The sequence below is a fragment of the Heliangelus exortis genome, unplaced genomic scaffold, assembly GCF_036169615.1.
Source record: "Heliangelus exortis unplaced genomic scaffold, bHelExo1.hap1 Scaffold_68, whole genome shotgun sequence".
Lineage (NCBI taxonomy): Eukaryota > Metazoa > Chordata > Aves > Apodiformes > Trochilidae > Heliangelus > Heliangelus exortis.
Genome location: NW_027285984.1, coordinates 46,201 through 69,120, shown reverse-complemented (window position 1 = coordinate 69,120; position 22,920 = coordinate 46,201). Strand labels below are relative to the sequence as shown.

Below are 22,920 nucleotides of genomic sequence, written 5' to 3'. Positions count from 1 at the left end.
AACCTCTCATTTTTCTCCCTATTTTTGTCCCCAAACCTCCCATTTTTCTCCCCAAATCCCATTTTTACCCAAAATGCTCATTTCTGACCCTAAATTCCCTTTTTTCCCCCAAAGCCCCATTTTTGCCCTATTTTTGCCCCCAAACCCCTCATTTTGTCCCCAAACTTCCCACTTTTGCCCCCAAACCCCATTTTCCCTCAAACCTCTCATTTTTCTCCCTATTTTTGTCCCCAAACCCCCATTTTTCTCCCCAAATCCCATTTGTACCCCCAAGCTGCCCAATTTCACCCAATTCCCCACTTTTTTTACCAAAACCCCTCACTTTTGACCCAAAAACGCTCCTTTTTGCCCCCAAATTCCCCTTTTTCCCCCAAACTCCCTTTTCTGGCCCTATTTTTGCCCCCAACCCCCTCATTTTTTCCCAAACTTCCCATTTTTGCCCCCAAACCCCGTTTTTCCCCAATCCTCTCATTTTTCTCCCTATTTTTCTCCCCAAACCTCCCATTTTTCTCCCCAAACCCCATTTTTTCCTCAATCCTCTCATTTTTCTCCCTCTTTTTGCCCCAAAATGCCTCATTTTGTCCCCAAACCTCCCATTTTTGCCCCCAAACCCCATTTTTCCTCAATCCCCTCATTTTTCTCCCTATTTTTGCCCCCAAACCCCATTTTTGCCCAATCCCCTACTTTTCCTCCCCAAACCTCCCCTTTTCCCCCAAAAACTTCCCAATTTTTGCCCCCAAACCCCTCACTTTCTCCCCAAACCTCCCATTTTTGCCCCCAAACCCCATTTTTGCCCAATCCTCTCCTTTTTCCCCCCAAATCCCTTTTTACTCCCAAACCACCCAATTTTTGCCCAATCCTCTACTTTTCCTCCCCAAATCTCCCCTTTTTCCCCCCAAACTTCCCCATTTTTGCCCCCAAACCCCTCCTTTTCACCCCAAAACCCCCCTCACTCCCACACCCTGGTGTTTTTAGCCATTTTTATTACGAAACCGAGCAGTTTTGGGGTCACTCCTGGTTCCGGATAAGACACAACCGTGAAGGGAAAATTTGGGGTCAAAAAACCCCATTTTTGGGACATTTCAGCATCCTGCCCCCCTCAGGGCTTAAAAAAAGAAGGGGGAAACTCCCCCTTTTTGAACCAAAACTCCTCCTTTTCCACTCAAATCCCACTCGAGGGGGAGGAAACCACCGGGGCCCCACGTGGGTTGGGGGTGAATTTAGGGGGATTTTGGTCAATTCGGAGCAGTTTTTGGTTCATTTTGGGTTGTTTTGGTCAATTCAAGTGTTGCTTCAGTCAATTTTGGGGCTGTTTGAGTCATTTTGGGGTCATTTTTTCTGCTGCTGGGGTTGCTCTGCTCTTTTTTAGGGGGTGAAATTTGGGGTGAGGGGAGGGGAGGGGGTGTTGGAGGTAGGTTTTTGATTTTTGATTTTTTTTGATTTTTTTTTTTTTTTAGAAAAAACAGGCACATTCAGTCAACGGGACCCTCAGGGGGGGTGTCAGTGAGGTTTTTGGGGTGAAAACAGCTTTTCTGCCCTCCCCAAATAAATCCCCCCCCCCCCCTCCAAACCCCAAAACAAACCCTGTGTGACCGTGATGGGTTGGGGAGGAAGGAAAACCCCAAAATTGAGGGATTTTGCCCCGTTTCGTGCTGGCCAGAGGAGGATGTTGGGGTGTAAGGCTTTGTCTGGGCTGGGAGGGGGGATTTTGGGGGGGGGGGGGAGCATCCTCCAGGGTGGGAAATGATTAAAAAAATGGGGTGAAAAAAGGTAAAATGATGGAAAAGAGGGAAACAACTAAAAGCCCTCCTAAAAAAACCTCCAGACCTTGAGAGATTTTTTTTTAAAAAAAGGGTAAAAATAAGTGGGGGGGAGGGGGTGAGTTTTTTGGCATTTGGGTGCCTGGTTTTTGGGTGGAAAAGGTAGAAAAAAAGTGATTGGGAAACCACCTAGGGGGGGGGTTATAGGGTGGGACCATGACCCAGCTTGGTGTGGGGAGAGAAAAGGAGGAAAAAAATCAACTGTGAGGTTGGAAAAGAAACCCAAAAATCAACCCGAAAATGCAGGGAAGGTTTAAAAAAAAACACAAAAGAAAAAAAGAGGCCAAACCCCCCCAAAAAAAAGCAGGGAAAGGTTTTTTTGTTTTTTTTTTTTGGGGAGGGGGGGATCAGGAGTTGTTCTGGTTCTGGTAGATGGAGGCTTTTTCCTTCAGCAGGTCCAGACACAAGTGGCAGCTCCAGCTCCCTGGGAAGAGAAAGGGGGGGTCCAGAATCATTAAGGGGTTTTTTTGGGGTGAATTGGGAGGGTTTTGGGGGTTTTTTGTTCACCACTGCAAGTGGAGGTGGGAGGAAGGAGCCCCCCAGGCTGCAGAGGAGGAGGGAGCAAAGGGTGGGTCTGGGGGCAAAAAAAGAGTGGGATTTGGGGGGATTTGGGGTAGAAAGGGGGGATTTGGGTAAAAAGGGTAGGATTTGGGTAAAAAAAGGTTGGATTTGGGGGTTCTCTCACCTTCAGGTGGCTCTGACATGGGGGGGGTGAGGCAGTACATGTGGTAACCACGGTCACAGTCGTCACAGAAGAGGAGCTGGTCCTGGAAAAAGGGGGAAAAACACCAGGGTCAGGCAAAAATTTCTCCCCAAAAAGACTCCCCTGTGTTCTGCAGACTCAAAACCCAAAGATTTCTCCCCAGAAAGGGTCCCAAAAACTCTCAAAACCCAAAGGTTTTGCCCCAGAAAGGTTCTCCCATGTCCTACAGACTCAAAACCCAAAGATTACTCCCCAAAAAGGGTCCCAAAAACTCTCAAAACCCAAAGGTTTTGCCCCAAAAAGATTCTCCCACATCCTAGACTCAAAACCCAAAGATTTCTCCCCAGAAAGGGTCCCAAAAGCTCTCAAAACCCAAAGGTTTTGCCCAAAAAAGATTCTCCCATCTCCTACAGACTCAAAACCCAAAGATTTCTCCCCAAAAAGGGTCCCAAAGACTCTCAAAACCCAAACGTTTTGCCCCAAAAAGATTCTCCCACATCCTACAGACTCAAAACCCACAGATTTCTCCCCAGAAAGAGCCCCAGAGACCCCCAAAACCCAAAGATTTCTTCCCAGAAAGGGTCCCAAAAACTCTCAAAACCCAAAGGTTTTGCCCCAGAAAGGGTCCTAAAAACTCTCAAAACCCAAAGGTTTTGCCCCAAAAAGGGTCCTACAGACTCTCAAAACCCAAAGGTTTTGCCCCAGAAAGGTTCTCCCACGTCCTAGACTCAAAACCCAAAGATTTCTCCCCAAAAAGGGTCCTACAGACTCTCAAAACCCAAAGGTTTTGCCCCAGAAAGGTTCTCCCACGTCCTAGACTCAAAACCCAAAGATTTCTCCCCAGAAAGGGTCCCAAAAGCTCTCAAAACCCAAAGGCTTTGCCCCAAAAAGATTCTCCCATCGCCTACAGACTCAAAACCCAAAGATTTCTCCCCAAAAAGGGTCCTACAGACTCTCAAAACCCAAAGGTTTTGCCCCAAAAAGATTCTCCCACATCCTCGACTCAAAACCCAAAGATTTCTCCCCAGAAAGGGTCCCAAAAACTCTCAAAACCCAAAGGTTTTGCCCCAGATTCTCCCACGTCCTAGACTCAAAACCCAAAGATTTCTCCCCAGAAAGAGCCCCAGAGACCCTCAAAACCCAAAGATTTCTTCCCAGAAAGGGTCCCAAAAACTCTCAAACCCCAAAGGTTTTGCCCCGGAAAGATTCTCCCACGTCCTAGACTCAAAACCCAAAGATTTCTCCCCAGAAAGGGTCCTAAAAAGTCTCAAACCCCAAAGGTTTTGCCCCAAAAAGATTCTCCCACGTCCTACAGACTCAAAACCCAAAGATTTCTCCCCAGAAAGAGCCCCAGAGACCCTCAAAACCCAAAGGTTTCTCCCCAAAAAGGGTCCTACAGACTCTCAAAACCCAAAGGTTTTGCCCCGGAAAGATTCTCCCACGTCCTAGACTCAAAACCCAAAGATTTCTTCCCAGAAAGGGTCCCAAAAACTCTCAAAACCCAAAGGTTTTGCCCCAAAAAGATTCTCCCACGTCCTACAGACTCAAAACCCAAAGATTTCTCCCCAAAATGAGTCCTACAGACTCTCAAAACCCAAAGGTTTTGCCCCAGAAAGGTTCTCCCACGTCCTACAGACTCAAAACCCAAAGATTTCTCCCCAAAATGAGTCCTACAGACTGCCATTTCTCCTGCCATTTTGGGAAGGTTCCTCACAATCTCTTGGGACGGTTCCTCACAATGATTTGGGAAGGTTCCTGACACCATTTTGGGAAGGTTCCTCAGACCATTTTGGGAAGGTTGGGAAGGTTCCTCACAAGAATTTGGGGAGATTCCTCAGACCATTTTGGGAAGGTTCCTGATACCATTTTGGGGAATGTTCCTCACGACATTTTGGGAAGGTTGGGAAGGTTCCTGACACCATTTTGGGAAGGTTCCTCACAACAATTTGGGAAAGTTCCTTTGGGAAAGTTCCTCACATTTTGTGAAGGTCCCTCACAACAATTTGGGAAGGTTCCTCAGACCATTTTGGGGAAGGTTCCTCACAGCACTTTGGGGAGATTCCTCAGATCATTTTGGGAAGGTTCCTGACACCATTTTGGGAAGGTTCCTCACAACAATTTGGGAAAGTTCCTCACATTTTGGGAAGGTTCCTCATGACATTTTGAGAAGGTTCCTCACAACTATTTGGGAAGGTTCCTTTGGGAAAGTTCCTCAGACCATTTTAGGAAGGTTCCTGACACCCTTTTGGGAAGCTTCCTCAGACCATTTTGGGAAGGTTTCTCATGACATTTTGGGAAGGTTGGGAAGGTTCCTCAAAACAATTTGGGAAGATTCCTCACAACATTCTGGGAAGGTTCCTTTGGGAAGTTTCCTCAGACCATTTTGGGAAGGTTGGGAAGGTTCCTGACACCATTTTGGGAAGGTTCCTCACAACAACTTGGGAAAGTTCCTTTGGGAAAGTTCCTCACATTTTGGGAAGGTTCCTCATGACATTTTGGGAAGATTGGGAAGGTTCCTCACAACAATTTGGGAAGATTCCTCACAACATTCTGGGAAGGTTCCTTTGGGAAGTTTCCTCAGACCATTTTGGGAAGGTTGGGAAGGTTCCTCACAACATTTTGGGGAGATTCCTCAGACCATTTTGGGAAGGTTCCTGACACCATTTTGGGAAGGTTCCTCACAACAATTTGAGAAAGTTCCTCACATTTTGGGAAGGTTCCTCATGACATTTTGGGAAGGTTGGGAAGGTTCCTCACAACAATTTGGGAAGATTCCTGACACCATTTTGGGAAGGTTCCTGACACCATTTTGGGAAGGTTCCTCACAACAATTTGGGAAAGTTCCTTTGGGAAAGTTCCTCACATTTTGGGAAGGTTCCTCATGACATTTTGAGAAGGTTCCTCACAACTATTTGGGAAGGTTCCTTTGGGAAAGTTCCTCAGACCATTTTGGGAAGGTTCCTGACACCATTTTGGGAAGGTTCCTCACAACAATTTGGGAAAGTTCCTTTGGGAAGGTTCCTCACATTTTGGGAAGGTTGCTCACAAGAATTTGGGGAGATTCCTCAGACCATTTTGGGAAGGTTCCTGACACCATTTTGGGGAATGTTCCTCACGACATTTTGGGAAGGTTGGGAAGGTTCCTGACACCATTTTGGGAAGGTTCCTCACAACAATTTGGGAAAGTTCCTTTGGGAAAGTTCCTCACATTTTGGGAAGGTTCCTCATGACATTTTGGGAAGGTTGGGAAGGTTCCTCACAACAATTTGGGAAGATTCCTCATGATTTTCTGGGAAGGTTCCTTTGGGAAGTTTCCTCAGACCATTTTGGGAAGGTTGGGAAGGTTCCTGACACCATTTTGGGAAGGTTCCTCACAACAATTTGGGAAAGTTCCTCACATTTTGGGAAGGTTCATGACATTTTGGGAAGGTTCCTCACACGCTCTTGAGAAGGTTCCTCACAACTATTTGGGAAGGTTCCTTTGGGAAAGTTCCTCAGACCATTTTGGGAAGGTTGGGAAGGTCCCTCACAAGAATTTGGGAAGTTTCCTCAGACCATTTTGGGGAAGGTTCCTCACAATACTTTGGGGAGATTCCTCAGACCATTTTGGGAAGGTTCCTGACACCATTTTGGGGAATGTTCCTCACGACATTTTGGGAAGGTTGGGAAGGTTCCTCACACTATTTTGGGAAGGTTCCTCACAACAATTTGGGAAAGTTCCTTTGGGAAAGTTCCTCACATTTTGGGAAGGTTCCTCATGACATTTTGGGAAAGTTGGGAAGGTTCCTCACAACAATTTGGGAAGGTTCCTCACAACATTCTGGGAAGGTTCCTTTGGGAAGTTTCCTCAGACCATTTTGGGAAGGTTGGGAAGGTCCCTCACAAGAATTTGGGAAGGTTCCTCAGACCATTTTGGGGAAGGTTCCTCACAACATTTTGGGAAGGTTCCTCACAACAATTTGGGAAAGTTCCTTTGGGAAAGTTCCTCACATTTTGGGAAGGTTCCTCATGACATTTTGAGAAGGTTCCTCACAACTATTTGGGAAGGTTCCTTTGGGAAAGTTCCTCAGACCATTTTGGGAAGGTTCCTGACACCATTTTGGGAAGGTTCCTCACAACAATTTGGGAAAGTTCCTTTGGGAAGGTTCCTCACATTTTGGGAAGGTTGGGAAGGTTCCTCACAAGAATTTGGGGAGATTCCTCAGACCATTTTGGGAAGGTTCCTGACACCATTTTGGGGAATGTTCCTCACGACATTTTGGGAAGGTTGGGAAGGTTCCTGACACCATTTTGGGAAGGTTCCTCACAACAATTTGGGAAGGTTCCTCACACCATTTTGGGAAGGTTCCTCACAACAATTTGGGAAAGTTCCTTTGGGAAAGTTCCTCACATTTTGGGAAGGTTCCTCATGACATTTTGGGAAAGTTGGGAAGGTTCCTCAAAACAATTTGGGAAGATTCCTCACAACATTCTGGGAAGGTTCCTTTGGGAAGTTTCCTCAGACCATTTTGGGAAGGTTGGGAAGGTTCCTGACACCATTTTGGGAAGGTTCCTCACGACATTTTGGGAAGGTTGGGAAGGTTCCTCACAACAATTTGGCGAGGTTCCTCAAAACATTTTGGGAAGGTTCCTTTGGGAATGTTCCTCAGACCATTTTGGGAAGGTTCCTCATGACATTTTGGGGAAGGTTCCTGATACCATTTTGGGAAGGTTCCTCACAACAATTTGGGAAAGTTGGGAAGGTTCCTGACACCATTTTGGGAAGGTTCCTCATAACATTTTGGGAAGGTTCCTCACAACAATTTGGGGAGGTTCCGACACCATTTTGGGAAGGTTCCTCATGACATTTTGGGAAGGTTCCTCACAACAATTTGGGGAGGTTCCGACACCATTTTGGGAAGGTTCCTCATAACATTTTGGGAAGGTTCCTCACAACATTTTGGGAAGGTTCCTCACACCATTTTGGGAAGGTTCCTCACAACATTTTGGGAAGGTTCCTCACAACAATTTGGGGAGGTTCCGACACCATTTTGGGAAGGTTCCTCATGACATTCTGGGGAAGGTTCCTGACACCATTTTGGGAAGGTTCCTCATGACATTTTGGGAAGGTTCCTGACACCATTTTGGGAAGGTTCCTCATGACATTTTGGGAAGGTTCCTGACGCCATTTTGGGAAGGTTCCTCATGACATTTTGGGAAGGTTCCTGACACCATTTTGGGAAGGTTCCTGACACCATTTTGGGAAGGTTCCTCATGACATTTTGGGAAGGTTCCTCATGACATTTTGGGAAGGTTCCTGACACCATTTTGGGAAGGTTCCTCACAACAATTTGGGGAGGTTCCGACACCATTTTGGGAAGGTTCCTCACGACATTTTGGGAAGGTTCCTGACACCATTTTGGGAAGGTTCCTCACGACATTTTGGGAAGGTTCCTGACACCATTTTGGGAAGGTTCCTCACGACATTTTGGGAAGGTTCCTGACACCATTTTGGGAAGGTTCCTCATGACATTTTGGGAAGGTTCCTCATGACATTTTGGGAAGGTTCCTCATGACATTTTGGGAAGGTTCCTCAAAACATTTTGGGAAGGTTCCTCACAACAATTTGGGAAGGTTCCTGACACCATTTTGGTCCTGACACCATTTTGGGAAGGTTCCTCACGACATTTTGGGAAGGTTCCTGACACCATTTTGGGAAGGTTCCTCACACCCTTTTGGGGAAGTTCCTTTGGGGAAGGATCCTGACCCCTTTTGGGGAGGTTCCTGACCCCTTTTTTGGGGTGACTCACGTCGTTCTCAGAGGTGCCACAGATGTTGCAGCACTTGCACTCGATGCACTGCCAGCGGTAGGTCTTGACGGCCGCCATCATCACCGGGGTGAACTGCAGGCAGGAAGGGTGCCCTGGGGAGCCAGAATCCAAGTCAGGAGAGGAACACACCTCCCACCACTCTTTTTCCTCCATCTCCCACCCCTCTCTTTCCTCCTCCTCCTTCCCAAACCATCTTCAGCATTCCCAGGAGAAATTTTTCCCTGGGAGGATGCTGAGCCCCAGAAGAAGCCACCCCATCCCTGGAAGTCTTGGAGCCACCTGAGGTGGTGGGAGGTGTCTCTGCCCATCTGGGGGGCTGCAACCCCCCCCCATGTGGGGGTCTAAAGGTTTTCCCAAGCCAAACCATCCCAGATTCCTGGGATTTTCTCCCCTCCCTCCACCTGATCACCTGCAGGTTGCCCCACATCATGGGGGTGAACTGCAGGCAGGAGGGGTGCCCTGGGGAGCCAGAATCCAAGTCAGGAGAGGAACCCACCTCCCACCCCTCTTTTTCCTCCATCTCCCACCCCTCTCTTTCCTCCTCCTCCCACCCAAACCATCTTCAGCATTCCCAGAAGAAATTTTTCCCTGGGAGGATGCTGAGCCCCAGAAGAAGCCGCCCCATCCCTGGAAGTCTTGGAGCCACCTGAGGTGGTGGGAGGTGTCTCTGCCCATCTGGGGAGCTGCAACCCCCCCATGTGGGGGTCTAAAGGTTTTCCCAAGCCAAACCATCCCAAGATTCCTGGGATTCTCTCCTCCTTTCACCTCACTGCCTGTAGTCACAGCAGCTCGCCCTGCATCCCCGGGGTGAACTGCAGGCAGGAGGGGTGCCCTGGGGAGCCAGAATCCAAGTCAGGAGAGAAACCCACCTCCCACCCCTCTTTTTCCTCCATCTCCTACCCCTCTCTTTCCTCCTCCTCCCACCCAAACCATCTTCAGCATTCCCAGGAGAAATTCTTCCCTGGGAGGATGCTGAGCCCCGGGATGCCCCCACAAGCTGCAGCTTCCCCATCCCTGGAAGTCTTGGATGGAGTTGGAGCCACCTGAGGTGGTGGGAGGTGTCTCTGCCCATCTGGGGAGCTCCAACCCCCCCCATGTGGGGGTCTGAAGGTTTTCCCAAGCCAAACCATCCCAAGATTCCTGGGATTCTCCCCTCCCCTCACCTGATCGCCCGCAGTCGGAGCAGGAGACCAGCTCCTCCGGCTGTCCCGTTTTCTTGTTGATTTTGGAGTCTCCCAAGCAGAAGTCACAGTAGTTGTTGGGCAAAGCCAACCCGTCAGGTCCTTTCTTGGCTGGAAAAGCAGAGCAGGAAGAAGGATGGAGAGGGTTTTCCATGGAAAAACCACGAATCCCAACACCCAGAGAGGCTCTGAACCCCCGGGGTGACACCACCGAACCCAAAACCACCCCAAAAGCGGCGTCGCTGCCGTGGGTCCTTTCCCTTTTTCTTCCTCAGGGGAATTTTGGGCAAAAAGGGGGGATTTTTTTTTTTCCTTACATTTTTGCTCCTCTGATCGTTGTGAGACAGGAGTAGGGGGCTGTGAATCATCCTTCTCATCTCCTTCTTCCTCTGCCAGGTGGGAGTGAGCGTAGTGGTAGCTCAACCCGGGACGGTTCTTGTAGCGTTTCCCACAGACTATGGAGTGGAAAAAAAAAAAAAAAAAAACCCCAAACGGGCAATTTTTGAGCTCAACTTGACAAGGAAACCAAACCCCACACCCCAGAGCATCCAGCATCCCTTGGTTGATGTCACCAGGCTTGGAACTCCTCCCTTTTTCAGTCCCTAAAATCCCCCCGGAATTTCTTTGAACGCCCAAGGGTCAATCCAAGCGGTCGGGAAAATATCAGAGGGAGAGATTTCCCACCCAAAACCCATCAGGTTGGGGCAAAAAAAATGAAAAAAAAAATGAAGGTTTGTCCTCAACATGCATGAGGGGAAAAGCTGCTTTGGGATGAAACCCCTTTTTGGGGGGTGAAACCGCTTTTGGGGGGGAGAAAACCTCTTTTTGGGGGGATAAAACCTCTTTTTTTTGGAGGTAAAGCTCTGTGTTTTGGGATGAAAGCTCTTTTGGGGGGGTGAAAACTTTTTTTTGAGGGATGTTTTGGGATGAAAAGTGTTTTTTGGGGGGATGAAACCTCTTGTGTTTTAGGATGAAACCTCTGCTTCTTGGACAAAGCCTCTTTTTTTTATAGGATGCTGAGGAGGGAAACCCATCCCAGGCTCAGCTCCCTCCTCAAACCCACCCCAAACCTGACCAGAACCTGGGGTGCAATCACCCCCCAACCCCAACTGGGCCACTTCCTGCCCCATTTTTTGCAGGATTTGGGAGTTTTCACCCTTGGGTTGGTGGTGGGCACTTCCCTGGAGCACCCATGGACCAGGAAGAGGCTCCCAGCTCCCCCTCGCCCCATTTTCTGCTTTTTTTTCTTCAGGACACCCCAAAAAAATCCCTTTTTCAGCCCCAAATTGGCACAGGAAAAGGATGAAGCCAAGCACGAGGCTGGGGATCAGGATGAAATCCCCTCCACCCCCCCCTGAAAAAAGCCAGAGGGGGATTAATGGGATGTTTATGGATTTTTTTTTTTTTTCCCCCTTGTAATTTTTCACGGCATCCACGGAAACTGGGGGAGGGGAAAAAAAAAGGGGGAAAAAAAAAAAAAAAAAAAAAATCAACTTTGGGATGAGATTTCCTGAGCCTGGAGCTTTCCTGGAACAGTTTGGAGTTTTCTAGGTTGGTTTTCAGGCTCATTTTAAACCTGGAAAGACCCCCAAGGGCTCCTATTTCCCCCCCTTCTTGAACCCCAAGAGCCCAACACCAAAATCGGGTTTTTTGGGGATCAAAAATTGCAGCAATTCCCCCCCAAAAAAAAGGCTCAGGGGGATGCAGCAGGTCTGGAGCAGCTGGAGCTCAGCAAAAAAAGAGGGAAAACATCCCAAAAATCCAATTACAACCTCATTACATCCAGTTCTGGCTTCCCAAGCCAGGGCACGACGGGGTGGACCCCGTGAGCAGCCACGCAGAGCTTGGAATTTTCTTTTTTTCCTTCCCCTCCCCCTTCCCAGCTGCCCCAAAATTGACCTTTTTCCTCCCCAAAGAGGCAGGTGGGTGTCTAAACACACCTCAGCTTTCCCCCTCCTGAAGGATGAGGAAGAGGAGGTGGCACTGGGCTCTCTGGGTGTTTATTTGCAGCCCGTGCTTGCAGCTGAGGTGTTCGGGGGGTTTTATTTTCCAGTGGAAAAATAAAATAAAATAAAATAAAATAAAAAGGTTGGGGGGGGTGTTGTTTTTTTGTTTTTTTTTTTTTGGCAAGAGAAGCAGCAACGTGCTTTGGCTTGGCTTAAAAAGGTTGGAGGCAGATCCTGGGCATTGGATTTGGGAGCAAGGGAAAGGGTTTGGTGGAAAAATGGTGTTTTTTTTCCCAGCCCCAACACTGCAGGGGGGGATTAATCTTTGTTTTCCCTCTTGGCTGATCCACATGACTGCTCTTCCCTGCTGGAAAAAGGGTCAGGAGAGCCCAGAGAGGAGCTCTTGGATCTTAGGAGTCTTTCAGTGGCCTTTGGCTTCTCCCTCCCTCCCTTCCCCTCCCCCCCCACCCCGTGGGCTCCAGTGAGGTTTGGTGAAAAAATAACAAGAACGGGGGGAAAAAAATAAAAAAAAAAATAATCACTAAAGTTGGAGGAGAAAAAGCAGGGAGGAAATAAAAATAAAAAAAGCAGAGAGAGAGTGGACTACCTCGATCAGGGGGTTTCAAGGTATGCTTTTGTTTGTAACTATCTGAAACACAGAAAGAGAGTCGTGAGAAAACAGGCACAGCCACCCCAGCTCACACACATCCACCCAGCCACAGACAAAAAGAGTCCAAAAACAAGGAAAAAAGGGAAGAAAAAACACAACTAGGGGGAGTTGAGGAGGTGTTTTGGGGGGAGGGGGGGGGGAGCTGGTGTCAGGTCTTGCAGGACAGGAGGAAGAAAAGAGAAAGGTTGTTTCAAAGCCTCACTTGCTCCTTTTTTTTTTTTTGCTCCATTCCCCACTCCAAGGAGGAGGAGGAGGAGGGGAGGAAGGAGCAGTGAGGTTGAGCTTGCAGAGGAGGCTCAGAAATCCTGGGAATCCTCAGCCCTTGGAGCTGGGGAGGTTTTTTTTTTTAGTGCAAGGTGTGGGTGTCTGCCAGGTCTGAACTCATTAAGTGGCTCTAATGAGGCCCAAAAAGCACAAGGGCTGGGGCAGGGGACACATCCAGGGGGCTGTGGCTTAAATCCAGTGAGAGGGACCCAAATCCAACTGGAAAAACAGCTGGAAAAATGCTGGAGAACCTTTGGGGAGAGGTTTCTCCTCGTTTCCAGGTGCCAGAGGGAGAGGAGAGTGTTGAGAAAGTGAAGGGTTGAGCAAACACCTTCCCCTGGATGTGCAAATGGAGGTGGTTTTTGTTTTTTTTTTTTGTGGGGGGGGGTTAAAAAAACCCCAAATCCCAGCAAAAATCCCAAAAAAAAATAAGAACAGGGAGAGGTTTTTCCAGTACTCACTGTCACAGGCATAGGGTTTATCCCTGTCTTCCAAGATTGCTGCATCCAGCTTCTTGCGAGCCCCTCCCACACCTTTGCCCTGGGGTCAGAAGAAAAAAAATAAAAAAAAAGACAAAAATAAGAGGAAAAAGGTGAAATTTTGGCAAAACTGTGGCCCTAAAAGGTGGGGAGGAGAAGAGCAGGGGAGAAAAGTGTGATCCAACACTGCCACGCAGTGGGTGCAGCTGGGAAGTGATGGAGCTGAGGGATCCTTGGGAATTCCTCTGGGATTTTCCTGCTCTGGAAGTGGGGCAGAGGCAGCTGAGAGAAGGTTTGGGGTGACTGCTAATTAATGAGTTAATTAAGCTCCTGGGGTGTGGTTTTTGGGCTCATCCTCTCTGGAGTTTTCCCCAAGTGTGAGGTGGAAGATGGAAAAGTCAAGGCCTGGAAGGAGCTTTTCCAGGGGCTCTTTCAGCAGCCAGAAAGTCTCTGATTTGACAGGAATTGGCCCCAAAATGGTGGCAGAAGTGAGGTGGGGGCTGCTCTCACCTTGGCTTTCCCTTTCCCTCTCCTCTTGGGGGTGTCTTCCTCATAATCTTCATCATCCAAATCATCCAGGAAATCATCTGGCTCCAGGATCCGCTAGGAAAGAGGGAAAAGGGGATCAGAGCCAAGGGAAAAGGGGGAAAAAGGGAAAAAAAATGGGGAATGAGCTCAGTCAAGAGCAGTCTGGGGTCACCTGGCTGCAGCCAGATCCATTTCCAAGCTGGAAGAGTGAAGGAGGAGAAAGGAGGTGGAATTTTTAGGGAGGGAGGAGGGATCTGGGATGCCTGAATCCAAAAAAAAATGAAAAAAGGGTCTGGAAAAAAAAAAAAAACAAGGCAAGCAAAAAAAAAAAAAAAAAAGGCTTGGAAAAATTACTCCTCTTCAAAAAGAAAAGTCCAGGAAGGGGGAGAAACGTGGGGATTTTCAGCAAAATGAAACTAACATCCCACATTTTGCTCTGGAAAAAAGGTTTTGGAAAGGCAGGGGGGGCTGATCCATCCTGAGCTGGGCTGCTGGGTGCCCCAGAATTCCTCCCTCCCTGAATTCCAGCTCTGTAATTTCTCTTCTCCTGAATTTTGGGACCAGAATCTTTTTTTTCCCACTCCATTTCAGGGCCATAATCTCCCTTTTCATCAATTTTTTTGTCACCCAAATCTCCCTTCTCCCAAATTTGGGGGCCAGAATCTCTCTCCCCCCAAATTTTGGGACCAGAATTTCCCCAACTCCTGAATTTTGGGGCCAAAATCTCCCTTTCCCTGAATTTTAGGACCAGAATCTCCCTTTCCCTGAATTTTGGGAACAGAATCTCCCTTCTCCTGAATTCTGGGACCAGAATCTCCCTTTCCCTGAATTTTGGGCCTAAAATCTCCCTTTCCCTGAATTTTGGGACCAGAATCTCTCTTCTCCTGAATTCTGGGACCAGAATCTCCCTTTCCCTGAATTTTGGGACCAAAATCTCCCCTCTCCTGAATTCTGGGACCAGAATCTCCCTTTCCCTGAATTTTGGGACCAGAATCTCCCTTTCCCTGAATTCTGGGCCTAAAATCTCCCTTTCCATGAATTTTGGGAACAGAATCTCCCTTTCCCTGAATTCTGGGCCTAAAATCTCCCTTTCCATGAATTTTGGGACCAGAACCTCCCCTCTCCTCCTAAATTCTGTGACAAAAATCTCCCTTTCTCTGAATTTTGGGGCCAGAATCTCTCCCTTCCCCTCCATTTCAGGCCCAGAATATCCCTCTCCTCCTAAATTCTGGGGCCAGAACCTCCTTTTCCCTGAATTTCAGGCCCAGAACCTCCTTTCTTCTAAATTTTAGGGCCAGAACCCCTCTTCCTTCACAGATTCAGGGCCAGAACCTCCCTTCTCCTGAATTCAAGAGCCAGAATCTCTCCCTCTCCCTCCATTTCAGGCCCAGAATATCCCTCTCCTCCTCAGTTCTGGGGCCAAAATCTCCCTTTCCTTGAATTTTTGAGACCAGAATCTCCCTTTCCCTGAATTTTGGGACCAGAATCTCCCTTTCCCTGAATTTTGGGACCAGAACCTCCCCTCTCCTCCTAAATTCTGTGACAAAAATCTCCCTTTCCCTGAATTCTGGGACCAAAACCTCCCCTCTCCTCCTAAATTCTGTGACAAAAATCTCCCTTTCCCTGAATTTCAGGCCCAGAACCTCCTTTCTTCTAAATTTTAGGGCCAGAACCCCTCTTCCTTCACAGATTCAGGGCCAGAACCTCCCTTCCCCTGAATCTATGGGCCAGAATCTCTCCCTCTCCCTCCATTTCAGGCCCAGAATATCCCTCTCCTCCTCAGTTCTGGGGCCAAAATCTCCCTTTCCTTGAATTTTGGGACCAGAATCTCCCTTTCCCTGAATTTTGGTGCCAAAATCTCCCTTTCCCTGAATTTTGGGACCAGAATCTCCCTTTCCCTGAATTTTGGTGCCAAAATCTCCCTTTCCCTGAATTCTGGGACCAGATTCTCTCTTCTCCTGAATTCAAGAGCCAGAATCTCTCCCTTTCCCTCCATTTCAGGCCCAGAATATCCCTCTCCTCCTAAATTCTGGGGCCAGAACCTCTTTTTCCCTGAATTTCAGGCCCAGAACCTCCTTTCTTCTGAATTTTAGGGCCAGAACCCCTCTTCCTTCACAGATTCAGGGCCAGAACCTCCCTTCCCCTGAATCTACGAGCCAGAATCTCTCCCTCTCCCTCCATTTCAGGCCCACAATATCCCTCTTCTCCTAAATTCTGGGGCCAGAACTTCCTTTACCCTGAATTTTGGGCCCAAAATCTCCCTTTCTCTGAATTTTGGGACCAGAACCTCCCCTCTCCTCCTAAATTCTGTGACAAAAATCTCCCTTTCCCTGAATTTTGGGACCAAAACCTCCCCTCTCCTCCTAAATTCTGTGACAAAAATCTCCCTTTCCCTGAATTTCAGGCCTAGAACCTCCTTTCTTCTAAATTTTAGGGCCAGAACCCCTCTTCCTTCACAGATTCAGGGCCAGAACCTCCCTTCCCCTGAATCTACGAGCCAGAATCTCTCCCTCTCCCTCCATTTCAGGCCCAGAATATCCCTCTTCTCCTAAATTCTTGGGCCAGAACCTCTTTTTCCCTGAATTTCAGACCCAGAACCTCCCTCCCCCTAAACTTCAGGGCCACTTTTTCCCTGGGAAGGGCAGAAAACCCCCCCCCTCTTTTCCCCTCTCCCCTCCCAACCTTCCGCGCGCGGCTGTTGGTGACGGGGAACTCTCCCAAGCTGTCATCATCAATTCGGGGGTCTGGGAGGGCCCTTTTCTCCAAGGGGTCAGTCCTCAGCAGAGCTTCCAGGCTGCTGCCATCCTGAGAGATCAACCCTTCCTTCTTCAGGCTCTGATCCGTGTCTGCCAGGAAGGGAAAGAGGGGGAAAAAACAAAAAAATCAGGGTGGAAAAAAACCAAGCGGGAGCCGCGATCCCGTCGGATCCGACCCTCTGCTCGCTCGCAGGAGGGTGAGGAAAAGCTTTCCAGGCTTCCCCATCATCTGTTGTGCTGTTTGGGCACACTCTTGTCGACTCCTTTATCCCCTTCCCACCCGGAAAAAATCGGGATTCACCTGGTTTGATGGAAGGGAAGGAAAGCCTGGGGTCCTCTGGAGGGTGAGCACGGCGTTTCTTCCGCCAGCGCCGCGCAGGGTAGGAGTAAAGCTGCCCGGCGGCTAAACCTTCCAAAAAAAAAAAAAACCCAAAAAAACCCCAAAATTACACAAAGTGACCCCACAGCCCCCCAACCCTGGTGTCCCCCAACCCTACCTGGCCCTCGGTGCCTTTTCTCCATCCAGATGTAGCAGTTGCTTTGAGCCACCCCTGTCTGGGAGTCGAGGAAGGGGAGGCGGACGCTGCGCTCGGCGCAGAGCCGGGCGTTGTAGTTGTGGCACTGCTCCATGGCATCCCGGTAGTACTGCTCCCCCAGGCTGGTTTTGGGGTTAAAAAAGCAAAAAAAAAAAAAAAGAGGTTTAAATTTCACCCCAAGTCATCCTGAACCCCTCCCATTCCAGCCCTTGAATCATAGAGATTGGAAGGGACCTGGAAAGATCATCTAGTCCAACCCCCCCTGCCAGAGCAGGGCCACCCAGAGTACATCCCCTAGGAACGTGTCCAGGTGGGTTTTGAATGTCTCCAGAGAAGGAGACTCCACAACCCCCCTGGGCAGCCTGTTCCAGGGCTCCGTCACCCTTACAGTAAAAAAAATTTTTTCTGATATTCAACTTGAACCTCCTATGCTCCAATTTACACCCATTACCCCTTGTCCTATCACTGGTCACCACTGAGAAAAGCCTAACTCCATCTCCCTGACACTCACCCCTTACATATTTGAAAACATTGATGAGGTCACCCCTCAGTCTCCTTTTCTCCAAACTAAAGAGACCCAGCTCCCTCAGCCTTTCCTCATAAGGGAGATGTTCCACTCCCTTCATCATCTCAGTAGCTCTGCACTGGACTCTTTCAAGCACTTCCCTGTCCTTCTTGAACTGAGGGGCCCAGAACTGGACACAATACTCCAGGTGTGGCCTCCCCAATGCAGAATAGAGGGGGAGGAGAACCTCTCTTGACCTACTAACCACACCCTTTCTAATGCACCCCAGGATGCCATTGGCCTTCTTGGCCACCTGGGCACATTGCTGGCTCATGGGCATCTTCTTCCTCACAGGATTTCTGCTGGATCCCTTCACCTCCTTTGGGCCTCCATCTCCTTCCTGATTTTTGGGGCCCAGAACTGGACACAGGACTCAAGCTGTGGCCTCCTCAGGGGCAGAATCCCTTCCCTGGGCCTGCTGGCCACACTCTTCCTCATCCAGGATTCCATTGGCCTTCTTGGCTACCTGGGCACACTGCTGGCTCCTGGGCACCTTCCAGGTCCCTCTCTGCCACTCTGTGCCCCATGGAGCTCCCCACGGGGTTGTTGTGGAAAAGTTCAGGCCCTGGCACTTGGAATGTTGAACCTCATCCCCTTGGGATCAGCCCAACTCTCCAACCAGGATTCAGGGAGTTGGAGAGAGTGATGAGGTCTCCCCTGAGCCTCCTCTTCTCCAGCCTCAACACCCCCAGCTCCCTCAGCCCTTCCTCACAGGACTTGTGCTGGATCCCTTCCCAGCCTCCTTGCTCTTCTCTGGACCTGCTCCAGCACCTCAATCTCCTTCCTGAGCTGAGGGGCCCAGAACTGGACACAGGACTCAAGCTGTGGCCTCCCCAGGGCTGAGCACAGGGGCAGAATCCCTTCCCTGGACCTGCTGGCCACGCTCTTCCTGAGCCAGCCCAGGATGCCATTGGCCTTCTTGGCCACAAGGGCACATTGCTGGCTCCTGGGCACCTTCCTGGCAATCCAGACTCCCAGCTCCCTTCCTGCCACTCTGTGCCCAGCCTGGAGCTCCCCAGGGGGTTCTTGTGGCCAAAATTCGGGACCTGGCACTTGGAATGTTGAACCTCATCCCCTTGGGATCAGCCCAACTCTCCAACCTCCTTTCAGGGACTTGGAGAGAGTGATGAGGTCTCCCCTGAGCCTCCTCTTCTCCAGCCTCAACACCCCCAGCTCCCTCAGCCCTTCCTCACAGGATTTCTGCTGGATCCCTTCACCTCCTTTGGGCCTCCATCTCCTTCCTGATTTTTGGGGCCCAGAACTGGACACAGGACTCAAGCTGTGGCCTCCCCAGGGCTGAGCACAGGGGCAGAATCCCTTCCCTGGACCTGCTGGCCACGCTGTTCCTGAGCCAGCCCAGGATGCCATTGGCCTTCTTGGCCACAAGGGCACACTGCTGGCTCATGGGCATCTTCTTGTCTACCAGGACCCCCAGGTCTCTTTCACCTCCACTGCTCTCCAGCAGCTCAGCCCCCAACCTATACTGGGACATCGTGTTGTTCTTCCCCAAATGCAAAACTCTCCACTTCCCCTTGTTGAATTTCATCATGTTTCTCCCTGCCCAACTCTCCAGCCTCTCTAAGTCTCTCTGAATGGCAGCACAGCCACTCCTCCCAGCTCAGTGTCATCAGCAAACTTGCTGAGGGGACATTCTAGACCCTCATCCAAGTCGTTGATGAAGATATTGAACAACACCAGTCCCAGGAATTCCTTGATTCCCCTGCTGGGAAAAAAAGGGTGGCTTGATCTCCTCGGTGAGGCGGAGATGGGACACGAGGAGGAGGACAGAGGTGTCCCCTCCCTCTGAAAAAAAAATAGGAAAAGGTAAAAGATTGTTTGGAAAGTGAATTTTCCCCCCTCCCTGGTGGCAGGAGAGGAGAAAAAAATCATTGTTTTTATCACTATATTGATCCAGGTCCTTCTCACAGAGCCCGGGATGAATTCAGGCAGGAGACCAACAAGGAGGAAGCTGCAGAACGGGTGGAAAAGTCCCAGCTGAGAGAGGAGAAGGATTTGGGACAAAAAAGCTGCACCATGGGATTTTTAATCCAGTTGGGGGAAGGAGGAGAGGGCCTGAAGGAAAAGCAGCAGGCAGAGAGGGAATAATTCATTAATTGGGGTAAATTATTAATGGCAAACGAGGAGTTTCCTCGCGCCGGAGGAGGAATGGGGGTGGTTCCCCTCACCCTGTGAGGTGAGGAAAGGGAATCCTGTCCCAAAAGGGATGAAAAAAAATCCTAAAATTGCCTTTTTTATTCCTCTCTGCTGTCTGCAGAGGGAGCTCAAAGCCCAGGCTGGGGTTTGGGACTTTGAATTTTCCCCCTCAATTTTCTCTGCAAGGTGCACGAGGAGGAGGGAAATTCGGGGTGGATGGCAGCAGAAACACAAGAAAAGTTTGGTTGGAAAACTGGGGAGTTTGGGGCAGAGGCAGGGAGCCCCCAAAATAATGTTTTTTTGGGTTTTTAATTGCAAATTAACCAGAGGGTTCACGGCCTGGGTGAGGAACACAAAGAAACCTCCCCAAAAATCGTTCGGTTTTGTGGCTCCGAAAGACCTCGGAGAAGCCCCAGGATGCTGCTGTTTGGGGAAAAAAACCCCAAAAAAACAGGGATTTGGGAGAGCAGTTTTTTTGTTGAGAGGTCTCAGAGATCAGAGCAGAGCCCCTGGAAAAAGTAAAGGAGCAAAAAAGGAAAATAATAAAAAAAAAAAATCCTTCAGGGTCCTCGGAGCGTCAAGGCGAGCCCCGAAAATGCAACTTCAAAAGCCAAGAGCAGGCTCTAAAATGAGTGAAATTCCCCCAAAATCCAACTTTAAAAGGACTGGAACCCCCCCAGAGAAGACCCCAGAAGCTCTTAGGAAACCCTCATCCCATGGGAAAAGAGCTGGAGGGTGCAAATGGATCCAAGAGGGAAGGTTCTGGGAAAAAGGAGAGAAGGGAATCAACGGGGAAGCTAAAGGGAGATGGCAAAAAACCCAAAAAAAAGGCATGGAAATGCCAAAAAAACCTGGAAGATACAAAAAAAGGAGGAGGAAGCATCAAAAAAACCTGGGAGGTGCCAAAGAAAACCTGGAAACACCAAAAAAAATCTGGGGAAAAAAAATGGGAAGAGAAAGAAACAAAACGCCTCAAGGAGATGCCAAAAAAAAACTGGAAATCCCAAAAAAAACCACCTGGAAATGTAAAAAAAACATTGGAAGATGGCAAAGAAATCCTGGAAAACCTGTGAGATGCCAAAAAACTGGAAATACAAAAAAAAAAAATGTGGAAACATAAAAAAAAACCCTTGGAGAGTCAAAAACCACTTGGAAAATACAAAAAAAAAAACACTTGGAAACGTAAAAAAAAAACCTGGAAGGTGTTAAAAAACCTGGAAATACTAAAAAAAAAGGCAGGGAAATGCCAAAAAAAAATGGGAGATATAAAAAAAGGAGGAGGAAGCATCAAAAAAACCTGGGAGGTGCCAAAGGAAAACCTGGAAACACCAAAAAAAATCTGGGGAAAAAAAATGGGAAAAGGAGGAAACGCAAGAACTCAAGGAGATGCCAAAAAAAACCTGGAAATCCCCCAAAAACCACCTGGAAACGTAAAAAAAAACCTGGAAAATAATTTGGGGAAATGCCAAAAAACCCTGGAAACACAAAAAATTCCTCTGGGAAAAAAAAAAAAAAAAAAAAAGAAAAACGAAGAAAAAAAAACAACAAAAGAGACCAGAAAAAGTTCAACAAACACCTCCAGCCTCTCCCAGGGATCTATAGGATCCATACAGGGACCTATAGGATCCATATAGGGACCTATAGGATCCATAGAGGGACCTATAGGATACATATAGGGACCTATAGGATCCATAGGGGGACCTATAGGGATGCTCCCCCACCCTTTACAGGACACACACAGAGGGATCTATAGGATCCATAGGGGGACCTATAGGATCCATAGAGGGACCTATAGGGATGCTCTACAGGACACATTCACAGGGATCTATAGGATCCATAGAGGGACCTATAGGATACCTATAGGGACCTATAGAATCTATAGGGGGACCTACAGGGATGCTCTTCAGGACACACACACAGGGACCTATAGGATCCATAGAGGGACCTATAGGGATGCTCCCCCCCTCTACAGGACACACTCACAAGGATCTATAGGATCCATAGAGGGACCTATAGGATCCACAGAGGGACCTATAGGGATGCTCTACAGGACACACACACAGGGATCTATAGCATCCATATGGGGACCTTTAGGATCTATAGAGGGACCTATAGGGATGCTCCTCCTCCCCCCCTACAGGACACACACACAGGGACCTATAGGATACATATAGGGACCTATAGGATCCACAGAGGGGCCTATAGGGATACTTTATAGGACACACACACAGGGATCTATAGGATCCATAGAGGGATCTATAGGATCCATAGAGGGACCTATAGGGATGCTCCTCCTCCCCCTCTTCAGGATACACTCACAGGGATGTATAGAATACATAGAGGGACCTATAGGATCCATATGGGACCTATAGGGATGCTCTCCCCCCCCCCTCTACAGGACACACACACAGGGATCTATAGCATCCATATAGGGACCTTTAGGATCTACAGAAGGACCTATAGGGATGCTCCTCCTCCCCCCCCTACAGGACACACACACAGGGTTCTATAGGATCCATAGAGGGACCTATAGGCATGCTCTCCCCCCCATACAGGACACACTCACAGGGATCTATAGCATCCATAGAGGGACCTATAGGATTCATATAGGGACCTCTAGAGATACTCTACAGGACACACTCACAGGGATCTATAGGAGCCATAGAGAGACCTATAGGATCCATAGAGGGACCTATAGGATCCGTAGAGGGACCTTTAGGATCCATAGAGAGACCTATAGGATCCATAGAGGGACCCATAGGATCCATAGAGAGACCTATAAGATCCATAGAGGGACCTATAGGATCTGTAGAGGGACCTTTAGGATCCGTAGAGGGACCTATAAGATCCATAGAGGGACCCATAGGATCCATATAGGGACCTATAGGATCCATATAGGGACCTATAGGGATGCTTCCCCCCCCCTCTCTCCATTAACCCCCCTCATGGGGGCGGGGGGGGAGGGGTCTCCCCTCACAAAACCCCACAGAGAAACCTCCCCCCCCCCCCATCTTCCCTCAGCAAAGTTCCCCCACAGCAATGGCGCCGCGCTGCGTCGTGTCCCCCCCCCCCCAAAAAAAAAAACCAACTCAGTCCCGGCCGCCTCAGGGAGGGTAAAGAGGAGGAAAAGGGGGGGTAAAGCCCTTTGTAGCCCCTTCCCCAGCCCCCCCCCCCGCTTCACTCACAGCTTCACCACATTCTGTACCACGGCCGCCATCTTCCCCTCCGCCGCGGGGCCCCGCACCGCCCTCTGCGCATGCGCGGCCGGGCCCCCCCCCCCTCCCACACGCAGACGGGCGGCTGCGCAAAGTGCGTAAGGAGTGCGTAAGGGGTGAGGGAGGAGGGCGGGAGGAAGGGCGTAGGGAGTGCGTAGCGGGGTGTGCGTAGTGTGCGTAGTGCGCGTGCGCGGGGAGGGGGGGAAAAAGGGCGGGAACGGGTGAGGGGAGGGTGGAGGGAAAGGGAGAAATGTGAGGGAAAAGGTGAGGAAAATGGGGAAAAGTGAGGGGAA

At 49.2% G+C, this 22,920-nt stretch overlaps 1 protein-coding gene across 3 annotated transcripts; it reads right to left on the bottom strand.

The window, feature by feature from the left end:
- Nucleotides 1-966: 966 nt before the first annotated feature.
- On the bottom strand, nucleotides 967-22,698 carry DPF2 (double PHD fingers 2). 3 transcript variants are annotated; one of them, XM_071732707.1, is made up of 12 exons: nucleotides 22,598-22,698; nucleotides 16,655-16,815; nucleotides 16,459-16,566; nucleotides 16,084-16,247; nucleotides 13,384-13,476; nucleotides 12,856-12,934; nucleotides 12,068-12,109; nucleotides 9,832-9,969; nucleotides 9,497-9,625; nucleotides 8,313-8,425; nucleotides 2,506-2,587; nucleotides 967-2,244 (listed from the first exon to the last, which is right to left on the bottom strand). In XM_071732707.1, exons 1-12 carry the CDS (start codon nucleotides 22,627-22,629, stop codon nucleotides 2,168-2,170), a joined length of 1,218 nt encoding a protein of 405 aa, XP_071588808.1. In that variant the 5' UTR covers nucleotides 22,630-22,698; the 3' UTR covers nucleotides 967-2,167. The 3 variants fall into 3 exon arrangements, with proteins under 3 accessions (XP_071588808.1, XP_071588809.1, XP_071588810.1); XM_071732708.1 differs by lacking the exon at nucleotides 12,068-12,109; XM_071732709.1 differs by lacking the exons at nucleotides 967-2,244; nucleotides 2,506-2,587; nucleotides 8,313-8,425 and adding an exon at nucleotides 9,098-9,165.
- Nucleotides 22,699-22,920: the final 222 nt, after the last annotated feature.

What these genes read in the sequence shown, in the direction of transcription:
- DPF2 (XM_071732707.1), bottom strand. Translation starts at nt 22,629, where the DNA reads ATGGCGGCCGTGGTACAGAATGTGGTGAAGCT. An exon ending in TAAACCCTATGCCTGTGACA is followed by an intron (nt 12,110 to 12,855) that starts GTGAGTACTGGA and finishes TCTGTGTTTCAG; the next exon opens with ATAGTTACAAACAAAAGCAT. An exon ending in GTGGCACCTCTGAGAACGAC is followed by an intron (nt 2,588 to 8,312) that starts GTGAGTCACCCC and finishes CCCTTTTTCCAG; the next exon opens with GACCAGCTCCTCTTCTGTGA.